Source organism: Echinops telfairi, unplaced genomic scaffold (genome assembly GCF_000313985.2).
Source record: "Echinops telfairi isolate 266 unplaced genomic scaffold, ASM31398v2 ScPeMD7_70;HRSCAF=299, whole genome shotgun sequence".
Taxonomy (NCBI): Eukaryota; Metazoa; Chordata; class Mammalia; order Afrosoricida; family Tenrecidae; genus Echinops; species Echinops telfairi.
In genome coordinates, this window is record NW_022103968.1 from 26,856,847 (window position 1) to 26,867,201 (window position 10,355).

Below are 10,355 nucleotides of genomic sequence, written 5' to 3' on the forward strand. Positions count from 1 at the left end.
CTATCAAGGGCTCATGAGGGAGGGGGGAGCGGGGAGGGAGGGGAAAAATGAGGACCTAATATCGGGGGTTTAAGTAGAGAGAAAATGTTTTGAGAATGATGTACAAGTGCGCTTTACACAATTGATGTGTGTATGGATTGCAATAACAGTTGTATGAGCCCCTAATAAAATGTTTAAAAAAATAAATTAAAAAAAACAAGTCTTATCAATCCATATGTACTTTCCCATGGCATTAATTTATGTAGTAAAGTTAATTTATGTAGTAAAGTAGGAAGGTCTTGACCCAAAAGTTCCCGAGCCATAAATGACATCGTATTTTGAGTGACCTTTTGGTTTAAAATATAATGACCAATAGAAAGCATTGGAAAAATACATAAAAATCTCATAATCTGCCCATTCTCTTAATATCTGTTTTAATAGTATATTAGCCGTATATACTTTTGCATAATGGTAATCTTCCATTTTGTGTTTTTAACTTATCATAAAAGATTTTCTCATTTTTTCCTCTATAATTTTTGTAAGTCTCTTTTTCAATGGCTATATACTATGTTATTTTTGTGTGCCGTAATTTGCTAGGTAAATGGTTACTTTCCTTGAGGCCTTTAGGATATTTGGAAATAATTGTGTATTTGATTTTGGTCACTTAGAAAAGTGTAATAGCATTTTCAAAGAAAATACAGTAATGAGGTCGTCCGGGTGCCTGTTCACTAAGGAGCATGGGCTGCCAGGGCATTACAGAGAAGTCAGCCCTGGAAAATGTTAACCACCTCTCTGAAGGTGTGCGCAGGGAAAATGCAGCTAAGTGTTAACAGTGTTCTGATTCCTATCACCAGAGAACTTAGGAGCTGGAGGGAGAGCTCGTGAAGAATCATTGAGTTGAACAGGAAATGTCTGCTCTGCTGACGCAGTTTGGTCCATTCCGTGAACAAACGTGCGGTTACAGCGGTGAAGTCTGAGTTCAAACTGTAGAGCTATGGGTGGGAACTATGCCAAGTTCCCCGCCACTAAACCTTTTGAATTAGAAAAGCAGCACTTTGGTGATGTGTTTTATTAAGGTTTCTATCTTCTCTTCTCTTTCATGCAGTCGCATGAATTTATGAAAGTGAGGCATTGTGAGAACACACAGAACAGCCAGATGAGTTTTTCTCTTCCCATCACAGCCACAAGCCTTCCCCTGGCAGAGCTGCTACTCTGGCTCTTCTTGCTGGAAGAATCCTGGATCAGGAGTAGATAGAGATGATGCTCAGATAGGAAGTTTCTATGCGAATCAGTCAAACATTTCTTAGTCTTATTAGGGAGGGAGTCCAGTCCCACTTTGACAGTGTTCCGTTGTTATTCATAATGCTTTCAGTGGCTAATTCCTCTGAGAGGGACAGCCTATTCCTTCTTCATAGTCCATTCTTAATTTGTAAGCTCTGTTAAGACCAGCTCACTTTGGGTGACCCTACTGGTATGTGAAATACCAGTGACATAGCTTCAGAAGTTACACAATTTCATGTCAACTCGATAAATAAGAATGAAGGGGTGGAGTCTAGCCTGTCAATCAGATAACAGACTGGTGACCCCCATCCCTGTGGGCATGGTCTTCTCATGAAAATTCTGGGATTTCCTCTCTTCTTGGAGGTGGGATCCACTCTCTCTCTGCTTCACCTTCCTGTGGACAAACCACATAGAGCCATGCTGATGGCCGCCAGAACTCGGGATACTTCCACCGCCACTGGACCCACAGGACTTTGCACCCACTGTCCTGTGATCTTCCTGCATTTGGCATCACTGCCTGTGTTTAGTGAGTTTGAAGAAGAATTCATGGGCTACTATTGGACTTAAAGGCTAATATTGAACTTATGGACTTGATTTAGACTGGCCTGAGATGTTTTATTAATGCATAATTACTTCTCGATATAAAGTTCACTCTTACACACACATATGAGTGTCTCTGGATTTGTTCCTCTAGTCAACCCAGACTGACACAATTTGTCTTTGTCTAGTACTGGCCACATAGTAGTAAACTCTCTTAGTCTTCAGCTGCTATGAGCTATTTATTCATTAAGAAAATATATTTGGTATGCCTACTATGTGCTTGCTTTTTCAAGGAGCACTTTTGCTGTTTTGTCTCTTTTCTGAAATGGTAAGACATTTGGGTGTATCGCCCAGAGGCTTTAGGCTGATAGAAGATAGGTCCAGTTCTGGATTTATGTCATCCTCCTCCTATAGTTGAGCTTGGAAAAGATAGAACTTTGTTAGAGAAGCGAAGAATCATATTGATCTGCATCTCAGGTCCCACAGTTAAGTCAGAGGAAACGGAAACAGACGTTATCCCTTGATTGAAATATGATCATCCTCTGGAGAGGTAGTTTGTTCTACTTGACTGAAATTGCATTTTTAATGGAAAGATATACATGGAGCTGGAGGGCCACCAACTTAGCCAGCCAGTTCCATTAAATTGGCCCCTGCTTTAAGGGAAATGGACACGTTAGCAGCCACAGTCCCACATCCGAGTATATTTTAAATCGGTGAAAAAAACTTATGGATTAGGAGGGAAGGGAAGGAGGAGAAGGAGTTGGAGTAGTTTGGTAGAAAGTAAAAAGAAGTTAGAGGAAATGACTTCTAGTAAAAAAATCTTTGAGAGGATCCTATAAACCTTTACATTTTCTCTAGACTGAGAAAATTTCCTTTAAACTTATTTTGTTGAGAATAACAGTAAGACACATCAATGAACAGTTTTTACGTGTACAATTCAGTGACAGATTAAATTCTTCAGGTTTTATAACATTCTCTGAGTGGTTACTCCCTCATTAACATAAACTCATTGCCTTCTAACTTTTTAATCTAATCTTACACATTGGCTATTTGATCCCATACAGATAATTCTTAAAAGATCACACTGCTCAAGCAGACTTTTTACTTGCTAAAAATTTACTAGCTAAATTATTGTTCAGGTTCAAGAAGACTTCAGGAGATATTTTTGGTTTAAAGCTTGAAGATTTTCTCAGCATTCATTTCAGACCTGTGTCCACCCTCCATGGAAGTCTAGAGGGAGGCCGGGAGAACTTGAAATTCTGTCCTGGAGTCTCTCTTTTCGTATCAAGACTTCTATGGGATCTTTGACGAAAATGTTCCGTGGTGGTAGCCGGGCACCTCAGTGTTTCTGGTCTCTTGGCAAAGGAGGCGTGGAGGCCCTGGAGACAATTAGCCTCTTCCTACTCCTGCCGCTCCTACCTCTGTTGCTCCAGGTGAAGAAAGACTGGTTAGTATCCCTTGATGGTCTCTTGCAAGCTTTTAAGACGCCAGGAGGTGCAACAGAAGCACTGAACATGAACTGAGGCCAGTTAACTGGGATGTCTCAGGAGCCGTGACCTCTGAGAATACTGACATAGGCCCCGTTCTGGGGCGTGTCTTCATTCTTTGTATTTAGATTTTATACCAGGGGTCCTGACAGATCGGTGTTCTTTCCTTCCTTACAGTCCTGAGGCTTTCCACCAACGCAGGCCAATGGAAAGAAGCAGCTAGCAAAGTGACCCACGCACTGGTTAACATCAGGTAAGGAATGAGAATTTCTCTCTTTCAGAATTCCCTGGATCGTCGTCAGCATACAGTACCCTTTTAGGTGGAGTGTGTTGAACACCGCTACTATTTTTAGCCCTGGTGTCTGTAGGAGTGGAAGAAATTGTCATACTTGATATCAAGAAAAGTGAGATCACATGAGATCTTTATGTTGTCAGATTGAAATAACACAAAGTGCTGCCGTTTCTGTGAATTTTCTTACCAGGAGATGGTCTTTCCAGGCATTTCTGTTGCCAAAGTGGTTTCTGTGAATAGAGCGTCTGAAAGCTTTTCTCTGAAATTTCTTTCTACTGTGCTCCATGACTTAAAGAATGACTCATGGGGATCTGGACTTTTGACATTTTGCTTATGTGTTGTTATTTCTGTTTGTGGTAAGCAGCGGCAATGGTAACTGCACGGGGCTAAGCCGGTTTTGCTCCTTTGTAAAACAGCAGGGCAATTGCAAACTGCCCTGTGTATTGGTTAACCTTGTGTCACACACAGAGGTAATCAGAATCTTGAGCAAATCATTCATTCACAGGAGTGAACAGTTGGGCGGGGGTGGAAGGGGGGTGCCTGCAGAGTGATTTCAGTGTAAGGAAATATCCACCTGACTTTTTCTTACATTCCATGCTCCCTTTGTGCCAATGAGTCTCTCTTTTCCTCAACTATTACTAAATTGTCTTGCAAACAATTGAAAAATTAACGTTGAGAAAAAGAAGCAAACCCAACAGATGGGGAACTTGATTTAGATCCAGCTGTAAGCCTTGCCAGACATTCCCAGTAATAGTAATGCACATTGACTGGGTGGCAGTGGCAGAACTAGGATATGGTGCTAGTTTCTGTATCTTTCTTTTCCTCCTTCCTCTTTTTTTTTTTTTTGTTTAAAGTAAACTGTTCTGTTCCTGAAGTGATTTATTACGGTGTGAAAACATCTGGGAACAAAAGGAAAAGTGTGAAATGGGGTGGGGGAGCTGAAATTAGAGAGCTGTGGGGGTGAGATGTGCTAACAGGATTGCATTGAAGGTTGGTCGGCCTTCCCTGTCCCCAGAGACATTTTGCAGCAAAGACAATTTTATAAATCTCACAAATAAATGCATATCTGTACCTAGTGAATAAACCAGATACTGTGGCGAGGTCTTAAAATAAATGTAATTTTTCGGTGAAACTCAGGAATTACAAACTGCCTTCTCCCAAATATCCCTTTGTGACCCCAGGGCAGTATGACAAATGTGGGTGTTTGAATGAAGCAGCAGATTCAGGGTCTATATAGGAAGTGCATATGGATATAATTTATGTTGTGTTTATTTATTCATGTATTTACTTTGACTTTCCAGGCAGCTCCTTTTCATCTGGGGCCTGTTTCCTTGATCACATTCCTTTATGCTTGCTTTATCTCCTGTTTTGTTGCTTTTCCTTTCAGTGGTTTCTGCCTTGGCTGGTGTCCTTATTCCTCCCAAGGGGCATCAAGCAGCTGATTTAAGCTCTTGGCCTCTCTCTTTTCTAAAAAGCCCAGAAATAGCTGGGCTGAGCTTTATAAACTGGTGCCTCTTACTGTACTTCTTCTTCCTCTTTGTGAAACTGTCAGACCTTTTCTACCTTCATTTTCGTTCCTCAAACTTTTCTACTGAGTCTGCTGTCAAGAATAGTCACTTCGTTATCACTGCTGCAATGAATATTTGCTAAAAGTACCCAAGACTCTAGTGAGTTTTCTCAAGAGATAGGTAGGTTTTCATGCCCCCTCAGGTCAGAGAAGAGGAAAACATTGGTGGTAATAAGCCTGCAGAGGTTGCCTGCTTTTCATGGAAGACAGGCCTGGCAATCCACACCCTAAAAGCCACAGCCTTGTAGACTTGTGGAGTAATTCTGCTCGGCGCTCACAGGCCCACAGTAAATCAGAAGTGATTTCATGGCAACTAGCAACATTCATTTTCACTTACTAAGTGCCAGACCTTGTGCTGCCCTTTCATGTATATTGTCTTCTTTAATCACAGTTCTACAAAGTTCCACTGAGAAACTAAGTCTTGGAAACATTGCAGCTTGCTAAAGGCCCCACCTTTGTTGAGTCACAAAGCTAAGAGTTGACCCTCTAGTCTTTGGATTCCAAGTTCGGGTCTATTTCCTTCATAGCATAGCACCTCCTACTATAGAATTGCATCAAAGGCTTCCATGGAGGTAATGGAAAACTCAGCAGGGTATATTGGCAAGACATATGAGTTAGAAAAATTACATCATTCTTGTCTCTCTACCATTTGTCTTACACCACCCATTCTGTCCCTTCACCTACTCTCCTGGTGTTCTTCTCCTGAGGGGGAGTTATTCTGCCATCATTGCTATCACAGAGCAGGTCTTAAAACCTGTACTGTATCCTTCATGAAATGTCTATGAACTTTTTGTAAAAATCACTTTATTGGGGGGCTGTTAGGCGGAATTCTTGTCATCTTCCCTTTTAAAGAAGAGCCTGGCTGTACTTCTTTCAAGACAGACTTGTTTGTTCTTCCAGCAGTTCATGATGTTTTTAATATTTTTTTGCCAACACCATATTTCAAATGCATCAATTCTTCTGCTGTCGTTTATTCAGTGTTCAGTTTTCACGTGCACTGGAGAAGACTGAAAACATTACCCCTTGGGTCAGGCACACCAATCCTCAGAAAGACATCTTTATTCCTCAACACTTTAACAAGGTTGTTGTAGCAGATTTATGCAATGCAGGGCATCGCTTTTGATTTCTTGACTACTGCTTCCTTGAGTGCTGGCTGTGGATCCAACTAAAATGAAATCCTTGACAAAGCCAGTCTTTCCTCCATTTATCATGCTGCTATCTACTGGTCTGTTAGAGTAAACCAGCCTCTAACAATCTAGTGGGGTCCGTAGGCTCAACTGTATGGTGTTAATATATAAAGATTATAGTAAAGTCATAGAAGATAGGAAAAGTAGGAGAGATGATAAAGGAGTCAGACACATTTTATGGTAGCATGCTCACCTCCTGGACCGCCATGATCTCAGCAGCCAGGTCTGCACAGAGAGCTGGAGGAGGGGAGAGAGGTTGTATATTTCTAACCAAGGCTTATATATCCTTAGGGGGGGTGCAAGCCCCCCTGATTACAGGTACCAAGCATGTAGCAGGAAGGGGTTGTGCCTTCCTGTACAAGCAGTACAAACATGGGAAGGGGACGATCTTGGGATGTACTCTCAATAGGAATGGGAGGGACTAGGGGTACACATGTGATAAGATGGGCAGATCCTAGATTCAAGATGGCAGCCTAACCTTGGTCGTCCTTGAATTGGCAAGACCTTGTCTTTGGGCTTCTCTTCAAGGAAACAATCCACTATCCTTATCAGCAGGGTATGAGCCCCACCTATGGTGGGCTGAATGCCCTCAGGGAGAATACCTCACAATACGCTAGCAAGCAGGTGACAACCTGGGGAGAAACCTTTCTGTATCCCACACTGGTCCAGTTATGGTGATTTTGATTTTCTTTGCATTGAATTGCAATCTATACTGAAGTCTCTGATCTTCATCAGTAATTGCTTCAAGTCCTCAATTTCTGCAGGCAAGGTTGTGTTATCTGTATATTTTAGGTTGTTAATAAACCTGCCTTCAATCCAGATGCCAAGTTCTTCTTTCTGTAGTCCAGCTTCTCTGCTTCTCTGCCCAGCATTTAGGTAGTGTAAGTATGATGAAAGGATACAACGCTGACTTACCCCTTTTCTGATTTTAAGCCATGCAGTATTCTGCTTGAGCAACTGCCTCTTGGTCTGTGTGCAGGTTCTGCGTGAGCACAATTAAGCGATCTGGTATTCCCATTCTTCACAATGTTATTCATAATTTGTTATGATCCATGCAGACAGATGCCTTTGCATAGCCAATAAAACACAAGCAAACATTTTTCTGGTATTCTTTCAGCTAAATCTACCTGATGTCAGCAATGATCTCCCTTATTGCACATCTACTTCTGAATCTGGCTTGAATTTCTGGCTGTTACTTGTTGATGTACTGCTGCAACCATTTTTGAATTGTCTCCAGCACAATTTTACTTGTATGTGATGTTTATGATACTGCTTGATCACTTCACCATTCTTTGGGGTCACCTTTCTTTGGAATGGCACAAATATGAAAATTGATCTTTAATCAATTGGCTAGATTTCTTGGCATAGACTAGTGATTCCAGTGCTTCATCAGCTTATTGAAACATTTCAACTGTTATTCTATCAGTTTCTGGATCCTTGATTCTTTTTAATACCTTCAGTCTGCTTTTAGTTCTTTCTTCAATACCAGTGGGGTGGTTCTTGAAATGATTAAATGTCAACCGATTCTTTGTGTAAGTGACTCTGTATTCCTTTCATCTTCTTTTGATGCTTCTTGCATCTTTCAATACTTTACTTGCAGTAGTTGGTAAATTTATGTCAACTTGAAGATGTAGAGGTGGAATAAAACCTGTCAATCAACCTGCTGACTCCTTTTGATGGTATAAGAGTGTGAGACACTGGGAACTGCTCTCTCCCCACTCACCTTACTGCTTGCTGACGCTGAGAGCTGCTGGAGACCTTCCATGTTTCCACCAACCTTGGATCCACGTGACTTTGCACCACCGTGCTGATCTTCCTGCATTCTGCCTCATTGCTTATGGCTGCATGAGTCTGAAGAGGGAAGTACGGACTAGGATCCAACTTATGGACTTGAGTTGGACTGGGCTGGGATGTTTTCTTGATATGTAATTACTTCTCGATATAAAAGCTCTTTCTAACACATATGAGTGCCATTGAATTTCTTTCTCTATTCAACTTGGCCTAACACATTGTCCATAGAATCCTTCAGTATTTTAACTCAAGTCTTGAATTTTTTTTCTCAAGTTCTTTAAGCTGAGCATGTTTTTTCCTTTTTGGCTTTTAAACTCCAGGTCTTTGCACATTTCATGATAATGCTCTACCTTGTCTTCTTAAGTTGTCCTTTGAAATTTTCTGTTCCACTCTTTTATTTCATAATTTCTTCCATTTGCCCTAGCTACTTTATGATTTAGAACAAGTTTCAGATTATCTTCTGACATTCACGTAGATCTTTGATCTGTTCTTTCTGTTTAGTGACCTTTTGCTTTCTTCATGAATGATGTTCTGATGTTATCCCACAGTTCATCAGGTCTTTTGTCCTTAGTGTTCAGTGCATCAAATCTCTTCTGGGGAGGTTATCGAAATTCAAGTGATGTATACTCATGGCCATTTTTTGACTTGTGGACTTGTTTTAATTTTCTTCATCTTTAACTTGAACTTACGTATAGGCAATTGGTGGTCTGTTCCAGAGTTGGACCCTAGCTTTTTTTGACTGTTGATATTGAGCTGCTTCATCATCTCTCTCCAGAGATGTGGTCAGTTTGATTCCTGTGTGTTCCGTCTGTCCGTGTGTCTCCAAAAACAAAACAAAATGGACTCACTGCTGCCATTGAGCCCCTGCTGACTCCTAGCAATCCTGTAGGATAGGGCAAAACCACCCCTGTGAGTTTTTGAGACTGTAACTGTTTACAGAAGTAGAAAGCCCCATCTTTCTCTTGTGGAGCAGCTGGTGATTTTGAAATGCTGGCCTTGAGATCACAGCCCAGTGCATAACCACTATCCCACTCAGTCATCCTTTATGTTGTTGAACAAAGGTATTTGCAATGAAGTCATTGGTCTTGTGAAATTATGTCATGAGATAACCAGTTTTGCTTCCATCACAGGCTGTATTTCCAACTACTTACTGTTCCTTCCTCTTTGTTTCCAATTTCACATTCCATTTGCAAATAATTATCAATGCATCTTGATTATGCATTTGATCAATTTCAGATTGGTGAAATTGGTAGAATTCTTTAATTTCTTCATTATTAGCTTTAGTGTGGTTTGTGTGTAAATGTGAATAATACGTGTATTACCTGCACTTCCTTGTAGATATATAGCTATTATCCATCACAGACATCATTGTAATTCAGGATGGATCTTGAAATGTTCCTTTTGATGATGAATGTGATGCTATGATTTGTGAGGTTGTCATTCCCAGTATAGTAAGCTGTCTGATTTTCCAACTCAAAATGGCCAATACTAATCCATTTCAGCTCACTACTGTCCAGAATATCTCTTTATCCATTCCATTTTTTCGACTTCCAATTTTCCTGTATGTATATACATTTTATGCTCCAATTATTAATGAATGGCTACAACTCGTTTTCCTTATTTTGAGTTGTACCCTTTTACCAAATTAAGGTCCCCATAGCTTTACTCCATCCATGTCACTAAGATCGACGCTTAGAGGAGGCAGCTCTTCCCAGTTCATGTTTTGAGTGCCTTGTATGTAAACTTTCCAGACTCCTTGTCCCTAGAAGACTGTCCCAAACTGGTGTGCTAGTTGTGGGTGGCTACAAGTTTTGTCTTTGGGATTTTCTGGGATGCCGTATACCCAAGGACTGCTTTTTTTTTTTTTTAAATCGGTAGCAGTTTTATTGGCATATAATTCACATGTACAATTCAGTAGTTCAATCACATCAAGAAGAGTTGTGCAGTCATCACCACAATCAGTTTGGAATATTGTACCGAAGGCCTGACACCTCTATCTGTAGTTTTTTTGGTTTTTAAAATCATTTTATTAGGGGCTCATACAACTCTTATCGCAATCCATACATAACATTAATTGAGTAAAGCACGTTTGTACATTCATTGCCCCCATCATTCTTAAAACATTTACTCTCCACCTAAGCCCTTGGCATCAGGTCCTCATTTTTTCCCCTCCCTCCCCACTCCCCACCCCCTTATGAGCCCTTGATAATTTGTAAGTTATTTTGTCATAT

General features: G+C 40.7%; 1 protein-coding gene across 1 annotated transcript in view; it reads left to right on the forward strand.

Annotated features, from left to right (window-relative positions):
- Nucleotides 1-10,355, forward strand: part of ARMH3 (armadillo like helical domain containing 3) — a 228,233-nt gene that overhangs the window by 121,869 nt on the left and 96,009 nt on the right. The window contains exon 23 of the mRNA XM_004700968.2: nt 3,465-3,540. Within this exon, the coding sequence (XP_004701025.1) occupies nt 3,465-3,540 (76 nt within the window). The remainder of the gene's footprint in view (nt 1-3,464; nt 3,541-10,355) is intronic.